General features: G+C 40.0%; 1 protein-coding gene across 3 annotated transcripts in view; it reads right to left on the bottom strand.

Annotated features, from left to right (window-relative positions):
- LOC114003324 (transmembrane protein 263-like) overlaps positions 1-19,315 on the bottom strand; it is a 209,305-nt gene extending 189,990 nt beyond the window's left edge. The window contains exons 1-3 of one of the 3 annotated variants that reach the window (XM_039389033.1): positions 19,097-19,185; positions 15,721-15,790; positions 4,425-4,515 (exon numbers count right to left, since the gene is read on the bottom strand). In XM_039389033.1, the coding sequence (XP_039244967.1) occupies positions 4,425-4,515; positions 15,721-15,750 (121 nt within the window). In that variant the 5' untranslated portion in view covers positions 15,751-15,790; positions 19,097-19,185. Of the gene's footprint in view, positions 1-4,424; positions 4,516-15,720; positions 15,791-18,509; positions 18,863-19,096 lie in introns of those variants that run through there. The other 2 variants (XM_027750209.2, XM_027750210.2) reach the window with 2 other exon arrangements.
- Between the last annotated feature and the right edge of the window lie 1,291 nt (positions 19,316-20,606).

The raw sequence follows: 20,606 nt of genomic DNA, 5'->3' as shown, positions 1-20,606 counted from the left end.
AAAGAGACTTTAAATACACAGAGATAGTACAAGAATATATGAGATATACATATCATATATATTATATATATACTATCATATGATAGTATGAGTACATAAGAGAATCACATGAGGGACCTCTGGAGATCATAGGGTCCAACCTTCTTACTCAAGCAGGGTCACTTAGAACAGGTTACTGAGGACCATGTACAGACTACTTATAAGGAAGAATTTTTTTACAATGTGGGTGGTGAGATACTGTAACAGGTTGCCCAGAGAACAGGTAGATGCCTCATCCCTGGAAAAATTCAAGTCAGGTTAGACAGGACTCTCAGCAAACTGGTCTAGTTAAAAATGTCCCTGCTTATTGCAGGGGGTTGGATTAGATGGCCTTTGAAGGTCCCTTCCAACCCAAACTACTCTATGATTCTATGTTCAGATGACTTCTGAATATCTCCAAGGTGGGAGACTCCACAACTCTCTGAGCAATCGATTCAAGTGCCTGGTCACCCTCACAGTGGAAGAATGTTCCCTTATGTGTTTCCATTTGTGTCATTCCCTCCTTCCTGTCACAGAGCACCACCGAAAAGAGTCTGGGCCCATCTTCTTTATACCCTCCTCTTTGATATTTGTACACATTAACATCCCCCAATCCTTCTCTTCCCCAGGCTGGACAGTCCTAGTTCTCTCAGCCTTTCCTCATAGCAGAAATGCACCAATCCTTTAATTGTAAAGCAAGATCAGGGTTACCGATTCACCAAACAGAAGAGATCAGGATCCGAGTCATCCAGCCAAGGAGGTGCTGACATTTCATAACGGAGAACGTCACAGAAGATTTAATCACCACAAGATTTCATTGCTGTCACTTTCCTTGAGTAATTTTATGGAAAAGGATAGAAAAGCAAGGTGATTATATCAATTAGCATTGCACTGTATTACGTGATCAGCAACAGAACTCTGAAGTGGAGGATAAAGAAGCAACAGACACAGCAATGCGTGGCTGCACTTGGGTAACTAAATCTAGTTCTCTCTCTGTGATCGGACTTCCATTTAACATTCAAGATCCAACAGAATCTACCTGAAGGTAGCTGAGTGTTCAAACATGTGGTAACACAGATGAGCCATACTGAACCTCTTGCAAAGAGGGAAGCATTTCATACCATTTAGAGCAGTTTTTCTCCTCTGCAGAGCTTCAGTGTTAGGTGATGTTAAGCCTGCCCTACACAGCCTGCTTTGTGAAATGGTAAGCACACTAGCTGGAGCAGCACTCCAAATGCTAATTGCTACTGTTCCCCTATGCCTGCCTTTTAAATGAGGGGAGAAAAAAAAGTATGCTAACAGGATCGAAGAGAAACGAAAGCAGAAGGGGGAATAAAAAAAAATAAAAAAGTGAATTTGGCAGATGGATCACGATGTCAAGAGGTAAAGTATCATTAGGGGATAAACACCCTTCCTGAGGCAGAGTGTGGAAAGCTTCCCTTGTAATATCACAAAGTAGCTTAAGGGAGAGGAGTTAATAGGTTTAAATACTTTCTCCGGTTCGCCGGGATGTGCGCGAGCGCTGTCTGGAATGCGGCACGGCCGGGCCTGCAGCGCCCCCGCGCGGCCGCGGCCCCACAGCGCGGGGCTCCGCAGCCCTGAGCCCGGAGCGTGCGGGGCACAGCCAGCAGGGCCACTGGGAAGGACACCGGCATTATGGAGCAAAAAGCCCCTTCTCATATCTAATACCTCGTACAGGAGCCGGCATCAGCTGTACCTTTAACTCGTTTACTCTGTTGACTTAGTTAAATAGAAAAAAAGCTAACTTTAACAGCAGATAAAATAACCAGATTCAGGTTACACACAGATACCAGCCTGTGCCTTGGTTACATCTCATTTGTACGTCTTGGTTACATCTTGATTTCCTGGTTAGTCCCCGTTTTAAACCACAAAACTTTCTCTTGCCTCAAACACTGCCAGGCTGCCACACTACACCTGGAAGTGATGTTTGCTATTCTGTGCCAGTTGTTACCCACACGTGCATCTACTCCATTTAGTTAGTACACGATGGATATGAAAAATTGTCCTATTATTTGTAGAAGGCCATGCTGCAGTACTGTTTAGAAATATGACAATCCCTGAAGTTTAAACTTTTATTTTTCTGCAGTATTTTTACAGCACAGACCTTCCAATTCTCCTTTCAGGAGAGCAGTAGATACACAGTGCAAGCTAGGAAATGAAGTCATTATGATGCAATCTGATGAAATAATGGATTGTGCTAGAAAGACACGTACTTTGGAGAGCTTTCCATCCCTTATGCACTCATTACCAGAAGGCAAGCAGACACAGTGTTTAATTCACAGATCCCAGGAAACAAGAACACGGTAGTCACAACAACACGGTTTTATTTATTGCAAAGCATTTGATTTAACTAGGAAAGTGCTATCAGAAGAAACCAGAAATCTGTAGAAAAGCAAAGATAAGAAGATACTACTCTGAATGGCATTTAATAGTAAAAGAACTTCAGATATCTATTTATTTCATGAGGCATTTGCAATCACTCCTGCAACTACATGGTCTTTGTAGTAATTCTGCTTGGTAGACAGTAGCTTCTAAGGTACACTTACTGAGCTCCACACAAAGCCAGCTCCACACAAAGTTCAGCATAATCCTGATGGTTCTCCTTCAGGATCAATTTTTCCACCTCTTCTCCCAAGGAGACTCTAGTTTCAGTTGTGCTCTCAGCATCCCTCCTATTTGCTACTCTTCATATCATTGTAAATTTAAAAAGCACATACTGAGCTCAGACTTCATCTGTTGTATCACTGCTTAACTAAATCAGCTCAACTGTTACAGTTCTTTTTCTTCACACCAGGAAAGTGGGTCCAGAGTACATACTTCTTCCAGACCACCTAACAAGTCACAGAAGTGGAATATCAGCACTGACACATTTCATTGTCATTCAAATCAGCAGGGTTGCAGGCAGAAGCACTTACTTTCAACTTTAAAAAGTTGGTTTGCAAAAACAAATTAAAAAAAATAAATTAAAAATAAATTTAAAAAAACCCCTTCTGATTACTCAATTCAAAGCCATAGTCCAAAATCTAGTACTATTCCTGATAAACTGATGAGACAAGATGTGCTTTACAGTCCAGGATATAGCCTCTAGGCTCATCTAATCATCAGCTCAGGTTTGTGACCAGAATTCTTACTTCAACAATACACTGCCATCACATGCTGACTTGGCATTACTTACAAAGACAGGAAGGGGAGGGAATAGCAATATTATATCCTCCATGTATATATATAGTAATCACAACATTTTCCACGTTTATTTCCTTCTGGCTTTACAGGAGTTGCAAAAAGAAATCTGCCTTTCACTTACCTCAATATCTAACTGCCAGCCCATGGTATATGAAATGGCAGATCAAGAAATTACAACTTAATAAGAAAACTATAACAGAATGCTCAACAAGAAGGGATGGGAGCAGCAAATTCCTAAAACCATCTACTTGGTTCGTATTCCCTTTAAGAATGGCTGTTAACATAAATGCTGTATCAGCATCTTATTCTCTTAAAGGAAAAATATAAAACACACTTTACGTTTCCCAGAGACATGTCATTGTATTTTAACAGTAAGTTGCTAATGAGAATATCATCACTCTCTGGGTTGTTTAAGCCATCCACAACAACTATGAGTGATTGTGTTTTAAAAGTCACTGAACTGGAGACAAAGCTCAGAATGTATCATCACTTGTGGCAATGTTAGCAGCTTCTACTCAAAAGGTACCAACACCTATTTTGTTGCATATATACAAAGTCTACAATTTTTACACAGTGGGAAAAAATCTGTTCCATGTATAAATCCAGGGCATCTCATTGCAAACAAGGTTTTTAATTAGAAGTGGTATTTTTGAGCCTCCTGCTGACTTACAGCGTATCACTACCTCCTCCTCAGACGGCTAAACTGGCTTCCAAGAGAGACAGCAGAAAGAAACAAAATCACTAGAATATCTAACTTTGCAAATCTCTGCTGGGGACAATTTCAAGAGCAGGATGCTGCAGAGAAAGGTAACAAGAGAAAAAATGACTACTTACAAAGTCTTCCCTAATGAAGGCTCAAAACATCACGAACAAGACAGCAGAGGAGGCATTTTATTCCTAAGCCTACAGGCAGGATGATCGAGCACGACAATTTTAATCAGAAACCATATTGTTAAAGAGAATGCAGAACAATGTCTGCACCTCAGTGGGTGAAGCCTTCTTTGAATGCAAAAAGTGGGCTTACGGGCTGGCTAGACCTCTTGCTGGGAGGTTGCCTCAACTGTCAGCACTGACAAAGCTTTAGCCCTCTCAGAAAATAGGCAGATATAAGCTCTCAAGTCAGACAGAGAAATAAGACTTCTTTGCCAGAACATTTTCCGCAATTTATTGCAAAGAGTTTATATTGACTGCCAGCACTGTACCTTCAGGAGGCTCTTCCTGCAGATGAGGAGGCAATTCTTCACTTGTAGTCTCAGTTTCATCATCCACCATCTGTGTTTCTAAGCTAGGGCCCTGCAGCACAAAAGAGCAAGAGGAGGTGAATTGGAGAAAGTTCAGAAAGGGACCACAAAAACAAATACAGGACTAGATAATACACCAGACAGTGAAGACACAAGGAGCTCACTTTAGCTGATGAGAAAAAAAGCTGCTGGGAGATTTGTTTGCAGTCAAAGTACTTACAGAAAGCGGAAAGTTAAAAAAAAAGGGGGAGGGGGAAGGACCCTTTAAGATAGCAAGCAATGTTACAAGGGTCTTAGTAGATTGAAAACCAGAAAATTACCAGTGAAGCACAATTTCTAAATTACTGTTTCCAAAACATATATAATGCAAATAATAAATTCAAATCTCCATTTACCAAGGGTGTCAGCAGATTCACCATCACTGGTAATTTTCAGGGGAAAATCCTAATCTTTGATTCATCTTATTAAGACAGATTCTGAAATGCCTCTTTTTTCAAAGGAAAACAAAGCAAACTAACTTACAATTTTCTAAGCACTGACCATGTAGTTTTCCCCTACATGCCCAATAAATCCATTTGTACCTCCATGTGTAACATGTCAAACTAGCCATTCCTGAAAAATTACGAGGCTACTCTCCAAAGTTTTGCATTTCCACTTTCCAGCCTTCACAATCTTGTAAAGACCCTGCAATGTTACTGCTGGAAGGACTTGAGTAGAGCCATCAGATTTACAACTGTATTTAAGGCTGCTCAGCTCACTTTGCACATACAATATATTCATGACTTGTGGAGCTATAAAAATGTAGTTGCTTTTTCAGTTTCAAACTACCACAAGGAAAAAAAAAAGCAAAAAACCACCGCCTGCTTCCCCCAACTGACTTTTTTTTCTTTAAGTAACAGCAGAGTAAACACTAGGCATAGCTATGAGAATCCTTAAAAAAACAACCACTAACAAATTTTCTTCTTTGTAGTGCCAGTACAGTGAAGAGTGAAATCAGAAACTTAGCAGTCATTAGGAAATGAAGCTCCTGTGCACTTTGAAAACATGACTGGGTTTGTAGTCTGAACTATCTGAAAATGTGTACTAATATACACAGCTGAAATGTTACAGAAATACAGCTGGTACATCAAGAGCTTGCAAAATTTTATTATTTGAACTCAGAAAGAAAAGAGATCATAGCATTAAAGCTGCAGTATTTATTTTCATTCTTTCCAAACCCTGTGACTGCAAGGTTACCCCCAAAGCGTTGCATACTTTCTTTCCTCAGTTTGCATATTATGAAGACTAACGCACTTTTCCAATTCCATCCTTTGCACAAGTAGTTTACGTTTTCATTCATTCCCCATTTTTTCAACAAAATGGACATGGAAACAAAAAGCATTACCACATTTTTTCAGAGTCTTAAAGCAGGGAAAAAACAGACCATTCAGGTGAAGTGTACAGGTCTATCGTGACAATGCCAACCTCACAACCTTGATTTCTGCCATCCACAACTATGCAAGCTTTACCTAAGCTATTTACCTATTTCTCCTTATGTAAAAACACCTGGTATCAAAACTGCCCAGCTTTGGTCAGTTAACAGTTCAAACATTAAGTCATGCCTTCTAGTAGCTATCATGGCAAGGAAAAAAAGTTTTACCACAGTTTAAAAGTACGGGCAAGTAGTAAGTTGCCTCACTTAGTTCAATTAAAAAAATCACACCCCAGAGTCAGCAATCAACACCAAGCTCTACCCATCTCCTCACTTCACCTAAATGTGATCTAGATGTTAAGAATGTGTAACAATTCTGGATAGGAGCAACAAATGAATATAGAGTGTGTATTTGAATAAGTATCTACATCAACCACAGGCAATCAATGTATATACATTTCTTTCCTACCCAATAATGCTACAGAGATAAAGGAGATGAGGCTACATTAGTACACCAGACCAGTACACTTATTTTTCATATAAAGGATGCAGACATTTAGGACATAAGGTACAAGTATTTGCCTTGCAAACATTCTGAACCACAATTATAAGAACTCCTAAACTAGAAGTGGTCTTGAACGTGAATCCTATGCCTGTACTTCCCAGTTGGCAATACAAAAATTATTTTAATTTAAAAAAGAAGTAACAGAGCCCTGTGCATATACTAACTATATGCTGCCCAAGGAGACAGTCCAACTTAAACAGACTACAGAAAAGCCAGCAAGAAAAACATTATCTTTCCTTCTTCAAAATAGTCAGTAGTCTCAATTTGCTACCACGAGACAAACCTGCTCAGTGGCTTCTCCCAACCACAGCCCATGATAAGTGATGCTCATCTGGGTTACAGTTGTTGTCATCTACATAAATACAAAGAGGATGCCAAATGCTATCAAAAGTGAGTGATGGCACTATGCTGGGTTTTTTTCCCTGATGCATGAACTACTTACTATTCAGTGTTCACCAGCAATACAACTCTTTCAGTATGATTGTTATCTCTGACAACACTTATCCCAAAACAAAGATTTATATTAGTTGAGGGTCAGCCCTGTACTTAAACTAGCATTAACAAATCCAGCTGTGAGGAAAACAGAGCCCACTACAGACCACTATGAAGTCCATGGCTGAGATGCTGTTTGCCATCATTTACTTCCCTCCAATTCAAAACTTTAACAGTTGCTAATGGAATCCTATGGAAAAAAAATACTCAATACACGATTACTACTTCTACAGAACATTCTCAATTAACAGAAATGGCCAGAACTATTGAGGATCTTTTCACTACTCAAAACCAATCATAACACAGCATATTTTTAAATGCATTTGGTATACATTTCCTGTATGGTTTTGAGAATCCTTCAAAAAATTATTTACACTGGAAAAAAAATTATTTACAAACTTTTTTTTCAATTTAATGTTAAAAATTTAGAACAGTGTAGACTGAAGCATGGCATGTCAAGTAATCAGAAACTTAACTCTTCCAAGAAGTGTTTTGCAAGAAACCTTGAAATCTTGATACTTTCTCATTCCTGAAATGAAGCTAGAAATGTCTTCTACAGAATAACTCCAGTTCTTATTGATATGTCATCACTACATATATGCACCTATGATACAGGGAGTTTCTAGAAGTAGTGTTATAAACATCAGCTTATCAGACTTCAGCATATCAGTCTAACCATTGAGACCAATAAGTGTGAACAGTTTAGAACTGAATTTCACCAATTACAATGTAAAAACATTAACAGTACATGAAATCCTGGGTTCCCATATTGATATGTATAAGTAATATTTAAGGCTCAAACACTGACAGGTGTTATTAACAAGATTACAAAGTCTCTTTACAATAGCTTTGTATCTTGTATTAGCATGTCCATTGCTTTTTTAGTTATATCTTCTGAGTTCAATTCACCAAGCCTGCTGCAAGCCTGGTAATCAATATTTAAGATATCTACACTTCTGGCAGCACAGTAATAATCTACAGCAATCAAAAATTCCAGGAAATTGTCTTCTAAGAAGGTTTATAACTAAGTTAAAGTTGTTGGTCTCACCATTTGTTTTTTTTTTAACACTATTATTTCAAGAATGAGGTATCAGTTATGTTTTGGTTTTTCATTAAGAATACATGACTAAGGAGTAGGGGAATGGGATGCACACAGCTGTACAAGTTATTGACTTGCAGATTCCATAATAATCTTCTGGAGCTGCAACTGTGGCAGAAGGAATGTACACAGATTTCTTTTGCTAGGATGCAGGAAGACAATTCAGGAACATGAGCAGATATTAACTGTATAATACTCTTTCAATTATTTAGGGTTTTTAATTAAGAATGTGGTGACATTCCTCACTAGAGCCATTGAAGGAGCACAAACTTAAATAGGTATTGTTACAGAAATAGGTTATGGCGCAGAGCCTAGGAACATGAAAGAAAAATTCCCTGGCTCTCCAAAAACAGTCCCTGTTCTCACTAGGAAGCAGTTCGTACAATTCCTTTCAGAACTTGATGAGTTTCTGATTGTGAGCACTATTAAGATTTAGTGGCAATTTTTCTATGTCATATTTTAACCCAAGATTCAAGCTGAACAGAAACAAGTGAACTCAAGCAGAGGAAATACCCACCCTTCCAAAATTAAGTTAACAGATGTGATGATTTCAAGGTAGTTTACTCTGTCCCTGCAAACAGTTTCAATGAACTCCAAGAAAGCTGAAAAACTTCATATGAATTCAGCAAATGATAAAGATCAAGAGGCAAATCATACACAGATTCCCACAGAAACTGCCTGAGGAACTTACAATCCTCTGTTCTGATCACACTGTATGACTACTGACCTCACAGTGCAGTTTAACTCCAATATTATGCACTGATGTGACTTGGTAAATTAGTGTTTATTTGCTGTCTTTTACTATGTTTCATAGAAGGCTATGTATTTATGGATAGAGAGGACTGAACTAAACAAGAGTGACAAATCAGCTACAAGCAGTTCATAGTATACCTCATGTTTTTCCATGGGATACAATACTTTTGAGAGTAATTCTGACCAGAACGTCGGTGATATGCTTGTATTTTCAGTATATTTAAAGACTGTATCAAGTGCTGTGATAAATCCATGCACGACAGAAAGCAAGTTCCTATCCAATCAGGGTTAGAATTTTCCAAAAGGTACTAAGTTATGTTTATGACACCAAAACCAAGAGCTCCATTTATCACCACATTTGTACTAACAAATGATTTCAGCATGTTCAATCATAAAAAGAGCCTATACTATCTCAGTCTCAGCAGAGTATTAAGTACTCAAAATACCCACATAGTTCAGGAGCAACCCCAACACCAGTCAATCAGTATCAGTCCAGTTTGCATATAAGTCAACAGATACATGAGACTGTCATAACAATTGCTCCAAACAGGTAAGTCAACACTGGAAACTGCCAACCTTTCTAAAAAGTCCCTACAGGCCATCTTGAAAAAAGCAAAAAGCCAGCTCCAGTGTTAGGCCTTTTAGACTCTACTTTTGTACAAAGCATTACATTAATTATGGTATATAATCTTAAATTGAAATAGAGTCTGTCAATTTACTGTTCACTGGGTCAGGAATTCATTTTGCTAAGGAATAGCAAAATATAAAATGCCAAAACTAAGGCCAAGAAGGGCAACAATGAGGGAGGGCAATCAAAGGTTGAAAAAGAATATATTCTGTGAGAAATTTTTAAAGAAATTAAATGAGTTTGGGGCAAATAACTTTCAAGCTTCCTTTATTCACCTTCAGAGAACCACAAATCTTACAATTCTGTTATTTCTTGCCATTCCTACTGAACTCCTAAAAGACATTAAAAAAATTCACTACATAAGCAAAATCAAAAGGAAATACACAACATAAATACTATTCTCCATTATACTCAATTTTATTAGTAATCTTTTTCTGCTTTCAGAACAGAAGCTGGAGGAATGTAAAGTCATGGCTTTAGCAGCAGTTTACTGTCTCAGTTCTGAGACTACCCTTTGGAAGTAATTCTAAGATCTGCAGCTTTAGCTACTACTTTCCCTGTGCATTTGTCACTGAAAATGGTATTTATTTCCTGACCTAAATCTTCATATTTCCATTCTTCCTCCTGAACACTTTACTCCAGTTTTTCTTTTATGACATTAATCTTCACATTCATTTACATTCTGGACTTGAGCCTAGAATCTCACTTCTTTCACTCTAAGAAACTGCTTCATTCCTCACAAAGCCTCTCCTTAAGAGCCCACAAGGTCAGGCTTATTTCTCTCCATGCAAATCCTCAGTTGCCTGCCTAAATTACATCTCCTTGGACGGTAAGATTGACGGAGAGATAGACAACAGGTTAGCAAAGGCATATAATGCCTTCAGAAAACTCCATAAAAGAGTTTGGTGAAATAAACACTTGAAGAAAAGTACAAAGATCAGTGTTTACAGAGCCATAGTGCTGTCTACTCTCTTATATGGATCTGGATCATGGGTCATCTACTGCCACCACCTGTGACTCTTAGAACGCTTCCATCAACGCTGCCTCTGTACAATCCTAAACATCCACTGGTCAGATTACGTGACTATCACGTCTGTTCTAGAACAAGCAGCAGTCACAAGTATTGAGGCCATGTTGATGAGAACACAGCTGCGATGGGCAGGGCACGTCTCCAGGATGAAGGACCACCGCCTCCCTGAGATCTTGCTTTACGGTGAACTTGCCACCGGCTGCTGCAAGAGAGGAGCCCCAAAGAAAAGATACAAGGACTCCCTGAAACAACATCTCAGCCTTGGCCATATTGATCAACATAACTGGTCTACTCTGGCCTCCAATCGGGAGGTCTGGAGACACACCATCTATAACGCTGCTGCTTCATTTGAGAATGCACGCAGGATCACTCTTGAGGAGAAAAGACAACGCAGAAAGAATCATGTCTTGCAGAATATACCACCTAAGGAGTCTTTTTGCTGTGTCTTTTGCAACCAGACGTGCCTATCTCGTATTGGCCTTTTTAGCCACCAGCGCACTTGTAACAAACGTGGGTAGAGCCCTCCCCAAATCTTCGTTTGCGAAGCCTGGCCATGATGTTCTGCCCAATACTGACTTTCAGACATGGTATTCTATGTAGGCACAATTCCAACAAAGCAATTTAGCAGAGGAAAATTAATGGCAGCCTAGGCTTCACCCCTCCACATCTGTGATCTCACTTGTAAGCTTCCCAGCACAGGTCCAACACCTTTTTTATATAGCATCAAATACATCTCAACTGGTAACTATAAAGGTTAGATGCACCACTAAAGAATTACAGGACTTGGTGGGTCTCTGGGAAGAAACAAATAATCCCCAAATACAGGACAGTTTGTTAAGTGCTTTGGGAAGTTACAATGATATTTTCAAAGTATAGTGAAAGCACTGGCTATTTTTGCATCAGGTTTAATGAATGCTTATTTCATGTCTCCATTACTAAATCCCGCAATTTCCTGCATATTTTGCCCCTTTCTAAAATCACAAAAAAACACAAACAAAACAAAACCAAAAAAACCCAGCTCTTTTCATCCCAGCTTCACTTCCTTCAAATTATGAACAGGCTGACTGTTTGCAGATTCCAAAGGGTTTGTCAGATCCAGTAATCATGAAGCTGACCTTCATCAGGCTTTCCTAAAATGACATAATTAATGACAGTGTTAAATTGGGATCCTCCTCTGTCCACTCCTATGAAGTTTCGCAGACCTTATCTTTGAATTTCATGTTTACATGAATTAAATTTTTCCATCTTCCATATCTGAAAGTGGCTTGTGTCTCATAATGCCCTGTCTACTTCTACACAATTACATAAAGTCTCAATACCAACAGAAAACAATAGGGTTGGGTATTTAAAAAAAAAAATTAAACAACCAGCCACTGGGTAGGTAGTTCAACATGATGACATCATTTTCCAGGGAGCTGAGGATCTACAGGTACTTAACTTCAGCTGAAGCACATAACTACCCAGCCATCTCCTTATTCTCTACTGCTCAGATAAGCACACTCAGACAGTGGAAGTTTAAAACTATCACTGTGCCTTTGTTAGGCAGGTATCTGTTGCAGCTGCAGCTTTTATTTCAGCAATGAGTTTTCTGCATATTGGGGAATTAAGACTTTCACTGAAATTTTTTTAAATGCAATAGGAACATCCCACTGAATCTGTCATCACTACTGATTGCACACCCACACCTCAGGGGTTTCCAAAGTCAGCTGGATTTTTCCTGCAGAGGGAATAAAATTGATCTGCAACCATAAACAATTTTATTTCACTTTCCTCTATGTTTAAGAAAGCCTCTTGATGGATGCTTTGCTTTTAATTTGGCAGAACAAAGTTCATTTATGAGAGTTTCTGTGCCAGGTTTTAGCCCAAGGGCAATTTGAGTTGCAGTTATAAATTCCCTAGAACACTAAAGGAAAGTACAGAAATAGAAATGCTGAGGATGACAGTAGTGTAAAATTATACCACTCTGTTCAAAGTACATTGTAAGAAAGAACTAAAAAAGCTTACTTGCTCGTCTCCAAATCTGGAAAAACACATTAGGGAGGCTATGATTTTAACAACACTTAATTTTGTCTTAACAACAGAAGTGGAGAAAAGAGGCAAGGAGAGTTTTAATGTCACAAATGCCAAATCAAGACTGAGTTCTGTTATTCTCAGTAGAACAGCCAAACCCTATTTTTACATCAGCAAAACACTTTTGTACCATCAATAATCCAAATTGGCGTTTATTTGGCATAAGTAAATTTTTAACAGCACTAATGACACCACAATCTATTCTCCCTTCAGTATGCCAGTAAACAGCTTGGTTTACACTTTTTATGTTCACGCTTTATACGGGGCAGATGACACCATTTATACAGCAAACAGCCAATACAGTCTGCTCGGTAGTAGATCAGACAGTTCAGGATTTTGAATTATTATACTCAATTTTGTCTTGATCGACTGTTTATTTTCCATCTGAATTTTACATACTAAATCAATGTCAGCACAGGAAGAATGTAAGAGTGGTTTTCAAAAAACAAACCACATTTCATTTGATCATGTACCAATGTGGTCCAAAGAGAACACTCCTCACTCACTCCAAGCAGTTTAACTAGCGCAATTATCAGAGGGGTGCCATGCAGCAGTGTGAAGGCTGTAAAGCCACCCTGAAACATGCTGAACAATTTGCTGTCATTTCTACTTTAAACTACTACCCCCACAGGAAAGTTTATATTCAAAACCTGACTGTGTTGAATTGCATTTGTTTGGAAAAAAAAAAGTTACATGAAGGCAAAGTGCAGTTTCACAGCACAATTCAAACAATTAGCAACTGTTCAAGTTGGGGGCATAGGAAAAAGAGTTATTACAGAAACACCTACAGATCCTTCTAAAACAGAGACAAGCCTGACACAGAATGATGCAGGACCAAAGCACGACTTTGTATCCCAGTAAACCAATCTCAGAGCAATTAAATACCAATAATGAAATCTCAAAATATCAATTAACTCTTATTGATAACTGTTGACTAATTTAGATAATTTCAGTGGGAAGAAGTCTTCCTAAATCCTGCCAGTCATTCACTGTCTGTCAACAGACTCTTGTTGGGGGGGGGAATCACTCAGACAGCTGAGCTGGTGAACCAAAGGCAAGCAATAATAAGACTTAATGGCCTGAAGTTTTATTGCACTTCCTCCATAACTACACTTAGCAAACGTACTACAAATGTGTTTTTTCTAGCCTGTTCTTGACAGACGGATTTAATGATTAACGCCAGTTTGACTAAAGAAACGAGATAATGCACTCTGCAGAAACAATATTCTCCATTTCCTAACGAGATGCAGAAGTAACACTCTAGAAAGCTGCAGATAGCATGAGGAATTTGTCTGACATAAAAATGAGAAGTCCTTTGCCTAATAATATAGGCATACATAACAGAGGTTGTTAAGATTTTCTTAACCATGGTAGAGACTTAAAGTGTAATACCCTTCTCACTATCCTCAGTGGAGCCACAATTAAAAAAAAAAAAAAAAGAAAAAAGAAATTAAAAAAAAAAAAAAAACTCATAGAAAGATGCATTAAGCAGTATTCTGTAACTGTGGTTTCATATGACCTGACTTCCATTTCCTTAGAAATGCACTACTACTGTTTTAGCTTTAATGAGCTGAAATTTAAGTAATTTTTTCAAGGGCTTTTAAAGCTAGAACATAGGAGTTTTTACAGTAAGACTTGAATTCAAAGTACATAAGCATATAGCCAGCTTGAAAAATATAAGCACTCTCCCCTAAAAGAGAGTCACAAGAGACATCACTGGAAGACTTTGAAACACAAGTCATCTTGCCAAAATCTTAATTTCATTTTTAAAAATTAGACAATAAAAGCTGCAAATCCATTTGAAGTTAAAAGTTGCTTCAAAAACCCTAAAAGTCATTTTAAATGCTAGAAATTGAAGATAAATAGAAAATATTTTATTCAGGACAGAACTTATTTCTGTTTCCTTATTTCCTTATTTCATTAGGAAATTCAAAATGCATTTTCTGCAAAATATCAAACATTTAGGAATTAGCTGGGACATTGAAATATGATGTATTTACTGCATAACTTTTAAATTTATTTTGTTGATGGCTAGGTAGTTAAGTATTTCCTTCCTTACAAATGAGTTTTGAACTCAGATCAGAGCTCTTTGAGTGTAGCATGTCATTCTATGTATTTATTGTTGTAGTGTTTTAAACCAGAAACCTTTCAGATAAAATATTTACTAACTCTACAGAACAAAAACTACATCATCTGATACTATCAAGCCCTCCAATTTCACATCTAACCCACATGTCAAAACTTGACAGCCAGAAGTAATGTCAGCAATAACACCCCTTTTATTTCAGGCTTCATAGAGATCTCATTTTCTTCCAAATTCACTCCAAGAAGTAGTAAGAAAGATCACAGCTTGCTGCATACAAGATTCCAAACAGAGTTACTATACTCAGCAGCTAAACAGCCATCTGAGAGAGAAAACACTTGATCATCAAGAACACAAGCAACACAACTAAAAAGTAAGAATTCATTCGGGCAGCAATAGCTTTTGGTAACTGCTGCCTTTGACTTTTGAGAATCTCTGAGGTACACAGGTTCATCCTCCAAAATGTTTTTAGATTGAAAGGAAGCTCAAGAATTGCACTAGACCTTAAGCAGCTCTGCAGACGTATTAAGATTGTAAGATTTGCCAACACCAGCACAAGCCACTTCTGTGACTTCCAGAAAGTTCAACCAGGAACATTTCTTATCAAGACACTGCTTAAGAGCTCTACTACTGCCCTCATCTATGTAAGAATGTACCTTGCCCAGAACTTTGAAGGTATGTAACCTCTTCTCATCTCTCTGAAATTCAGCTGAAACACTGCGAGAAGAAAAACACCACAAAGTCTCTAAGGTTTATCAATAAATAGATGTGACCAATCTTAGGCAAATACTTACATCAAAATGATCTACAGAATCTACACTCCATGTTCCCTTTTACTCTATCACTTACATTCATGCTCCTCCTGCTTCCTAGAACACACTTAGGAAAAATGCTAGGAAAACAAAATATTACTGTATACTCCATAGAAAGCAATACCTCTTGTCTCTTCTTTTTATAAGCTGTTCCTTTCCCAAGTACTTTTCATTTCAACTGTCAAGAGCCCAGCTAAACAGGATGGGAGACATGTAAAAAAAAAAAAGTAACATATACATCATCTTGACAGGACAATCCATGCCATTCTTAAGGAACAGAGCTGTCTGTAAATATAAGCAAGAAAAACACTTACTTGGGCTTTCCTTATCTTTTGATGCTGCATCTTCAAAATATCTTGCCTTTATCTGATCTCTGAAATACATCTGCCAAGACCAAGTATCACAGGCAGTCAGAAAGTCATTCTCTTAAATACAGCTGTAAGTTTCTCAGCAGAATGTCCCATTTATGACACCTGTCTTATCCCAAAACATATAACTTGAATGCAGCACATGTCAAAGCACCACAAGCTCTCATTCTACTTTGGAGAGTCACTTCTATTTAATAAAAAGGGGAGCAGTTACTTAACTGAAACCACATCTTGAGCTTGCTTTCACAAATAAGAATATCAATATGAACCTGACACTCTAGATGCTTTTCATTCCTCTGATTTTGGCTTAAAGTTAGACCAGTGACAGGAGCAGTGTCAGAAGCAGTCAATGCAGCAGCAACCATACCAGGTAACCATCAGGGACTATCCTAATGCCCCAACCAATTCACCAGTTGAAGATATGGCACAAAGAGGTTCAGTTAGCAAGGATGCAAGAACATTTTCCAGTGTTGCCTAAGACCTGAGAAATCCAGTGTCCAGCCACAACACAATAAGATTGGAAATGTACTGTATTGTGGGACAGTAATTAGTGGCTTATTGTGATGGACAGATGGGGATTTGGTCATCTCCCCCCTGCCCTAAGAAATGAAACTGCCCCCCACCCCCAGACAGACGTGTTACCCAGGCTCTTAATGCAGCCTGAAAAGCTATATTTCATTGCCATCAACACGATCTGCCCTTGACAGAAAGAAAACATTCTTGACATATTAATACATATGTGTTCCTACATATGGGAATGGTCCACTTTCAAGCTGACTGCCTCTCATTCCTGTTCTATAGCGCAGAAAATAGGGGCTTTAACCAGTTTTCTATTTTGCATAGCCTGGACAGGCCCAGAGATACTCTCTTTCAGCACTGACACTGCTTGAAAGAGATGCGAACAGGAAAAAAGTACACAAAGACTATTTTGAATCCAGTTCAGCTTCAACACCTCAAGTTTTAAAGCACTGCTTTGCCACACTACTTTATTTCACTCTACCTTTTTAACAGGATACTTATGTTATTTGATTGACCTAAAAATAAAATACATCAAGCTTCAGTTTCTTCAGCAAGGATCAGACATTAGTAATGGATCCTGAAAGGATCGCTTCCAGAGAACTCACCTGATGTTACCACTTACTTCCCTTTGCCTGCTTCTTCCCTCCCAAAAGTAGGTAGACCATCTTTATATACAATAGTATTAACTTGTTTTCTTTTGACTGCTCTGCCTTCTCAGCAACCTGCTAACCATCATCAATGAGCTCAGCATCAAAACTAATGCTGCTTAAAACACACAAATTCGAGTGTAGTTCCCAAGACGTGACAACAATTCAGAAAGAAATCGGCACTGTAGCTTTTCAGAAAGCTTAGTTCTGCTGTATTCCTTGTAACGATCAACAACTTAACTCATTTGTTTTAAAGTCACACTGAACTATTTGTGAGCAGGCCCATAAAAGGGATTCAGATCCAACTCCCACACTACAGACACCTCTTCCTTCTCCTCACTTCTCCTCTCCTTACCCTTTCAAAGGGGTAAAAAAAACTACACACTTTGATGCATTCCACTTCTTAATTGAAAAGGTAATTATCCACAGTCCCAGCTTAAGACTTTAAATCATGCATCATCTTCAATGATCTTACCCGGAGAAAACTTTAAGCAATTGCTACAGCAAGAGGCAGCACATATGGAAAGAAATTACCGTGTCAAAGGAAAAGCTACGAGTGCTTTTATATTGAAAAGCTCTTACACAGTGCTTATACCTGAAAAATGATTAGTTAAAAAACCCCCAAACTTTCCCCCTAAACACACACATTTTCCTTGCAATCAGAACATAACTTTGCTCACATCTTCTTGTATTTTGAGTGAGCCCATCTAAAATAGGCATGAGCTTTCCCCACTCTAGTGGGGTAAAAGAGGAATTTGGCAGAAGCAATGGGCTTAGCAGGAATAAGCAGATGTTTACTCTGCATGCAATAAAACAGAAGCTAAAGGAAATCTTTTCAGTTTTGGCCTCAAACTGGATGTACTGTTCAGACTGCACTCTGAAGTTTTTATTTTACAACACCAACCCAAAACCATAGTGCTGTTTGCCAGTAACTGTCTCAATACATATTTTTATTATCCCACACTATTTCAACTAATAAGCATTCAAAGAGAAAGAAAAAAATATACTTTTTATTACCAGGCTTTGAATGAATGCACAACAAAACATAACATTGCATAGAAGGAGATGTTCTTTTCATGTATATTTATTTCACGTACTCAGAAGCTGTCCCTTTTCTTTCATCTCCCAGCTGTGCAGACATTTATGGTTAAGAGCCTCTTGTTCACGGAGACGATTGTTTACCCAAGTGACTGACACGTGCACTACGCAGAATCCAAACCCTGCACAAGCTGGTGAACTTTTAACACATACTTATTTGATTCGGATGCTTGGAGAAAGGCCCGAACCAAATTTCTCCACCGGGATAGGTACAGACCATAGCTACATACAGTTTCTGCTTCAAAGAGCTTACCACCTAGCTACTGCTAGACAAATTCAGGAGACAGGGAATGCCTGGTGTGCCGTCTGTTTCAGACTGAATAACGAAAGGAAACCATTTCTAAAGTCGTACACATGAAAATTAAAGAGATATGACAACATAAACCGAATAAAAATCAATACTACAGCGCTGCTGCTTCCTAACCAACACAACCGAAGACACAAACTCGCATCTGATAGCCTGTATATTACTTTCATAGCCCAGCCAGTCTCGGCGTCCACCTCTCCCACGGCGCCGAAGCCAATAGCCGGTTCAGGTTAAATACTCTCTATCCTAATAGTTTTCCACAGCAAACTAAGGAGAAAGGCGACGATCTCCCCCACACTCTCGGAAGGGCCTAAGAGAGAAGCAGCACAGTGAGCTCTGTAGCCACTCCCGGCCGCGCATCAAAGGCACGAACTCCTCGGCTGCCAGAGAAGTGAAACGCCTACGAGATGCTGTGGATGAGGGAAGACGCCCGGGGAAAGCAGGGACACAGCAGCCCAGGAGGGCAGCAGGCGCGGGCAGCCTCCCCCGGCTCCCACAGTGCCGCAGGAAACCACACGGCTTTTAATGGAGAGAAGGGGGGAGTCGTTCGGGAGACAGTTCCAAGAAGCGACACCACATCCCCCGCGAAGTTGGAAGCTTCTGGAAGTTGTGTACTTCGTTACGAAGCGCACGGCCACCACCTCCCGCCGCTGGTACCCGCCTGGGGCCCGGCCCCTGCCCCTCCGCCGCCGCCGGGAGCCGCCGAGGTCCAGGCGAACCCCCCCGCCCCGGGGCCAGCCCCCAGCATCACCTTCATGCCGCGTCTCCCGGAGCACCGCCCGGTGCGGATGGAGGGCGGGTGGCAGTCGGCTGCGTGCCCCTCTCCCCCGCCGCTGGGGCTCCGGCTCCTCCTGCCCGATGTAAACACACACCGGCGGGCGGGGGGAGGCTGGGCCGGGGGGCAGCGCCATGGAAACCCGGCCGGAAGAGGAAGCGCGGGGGTCAGGGGCGCCATGTTGGTGGGGGGCTCGGAGCTCTCAGGGTTGTTCCGGGAGATGCGGAGGCGAGAACTTGCAGCGAAGGCAGGATTCCAGGCAGCCTTGAGGGTGGGGAGCCAGTTATTCGGGCTCTGCCCTCACTGCACGCTCGCCGGCGTTCACTGAATCACACAGAATCAGTTAGGTTGGAAAAGACCTCTTAAGATCATCGAGTCCAACCTGTGACCGAACACCACCGTGTCAATTAGACCATGGCCACAAGTGCCACGTCCAGTCTTTTCTTAAACACCTCCAGAGACGGTGACTCCACCAGCTCCCTGGGCAGCCCATTCCAGTATCTAATCACCCTTTCAATGAAGAAATTCCTCCTAACGTCCAGCCTGAACCTCCCCTGGCGCAGCTTGAGGCCGTTTCCTTTTTGCATTCCTAGTTACCTTGGAGAAGAGCCCCACCCCCACCTGGCTACAACCTCCTTTCAGGTAGTTGTAGAGAGCAATAAAGTCACCCCTGAGCCTCCTCCAGGCTAAACAACCCCATCTCTCTCAGCCACTCTTCATAGGACATGCACTCCAGACCCTTCACCAGCTTCATTGCCCTTCTCTGGACAATCGATCCTAAGTCAAGTGCTGGGTAACCAGAAGGGCTTGGGGCTTTCTAGCCGTCTCTGCACATTATCCTCAGCCACTGGAGCATGGCTCCAGCCTGTGGGATGGGGCTGTACCCAGTGCTGCTGCTTCACATGAGGGAGTGCAGTTTGCTGGCAAAGATAAAAGAATCTGGAAATAATCTTCAGTATGTAGAGTTTTCTTTCTTGTGTATTGCATTAAAACTATCATCTAGCACAATCACACACATGGATAGAATTGTGTTCTGCTAGGGGATGGGTTGGTGCAAAGAGTGAAGCCACACAAAGCAAAATAAAAAGAAGAGTGGTTTGAAGTAATAGAGAGGAAAAAAAATTAAGCAAATGCTGGTGATAAGAGTTAATTTTTCTCTGATTTTGTATTATTCTACAGGTGATATTGAGTTAATATGTAGAGAACATAACTACAACTCAACAAGTGGTTGAATCCAAAAGAGCAAAGCCTGCTTTTGTTCCTCTTTTTAACTTCTTGACTAAGACATGTTGCAATTTCTTCTCTAAAGAATATTCCCTTGGCAGCCACGTATGTCTTCTAAAGCATTCTTGAGGACCCTATTAAATCAGAAACCCTAAAAGGAACAATTACATTGCTTAAAGGCTAGAAATGCTTTCTCTCAGGGCACAGTGGAGGAAAAGCGGTTAACTTTTTGTTTGTTTCATACTGTCATTTCTAATTGCAG

Source organism: Pipra filicauda, unplaced genomic scaffold (genome assembly GCF_003945595.2).
Source record: "Pipra filicauda isolate LSUMZ 115617 unplaced genomic scaffold, ASM394559v2 scaffold6_size6359152_pilon, whole genome shotgun sequence".
NCBI classification, from domain to species: Eukaryota; Metazoa; Chordata; class Aves; order Passeriformes; family Pipridae; genus Pipra; species Pipra filicauda.
This window is presented reverse-complemented; position numbering and strand designations above follow the sequence as displayed.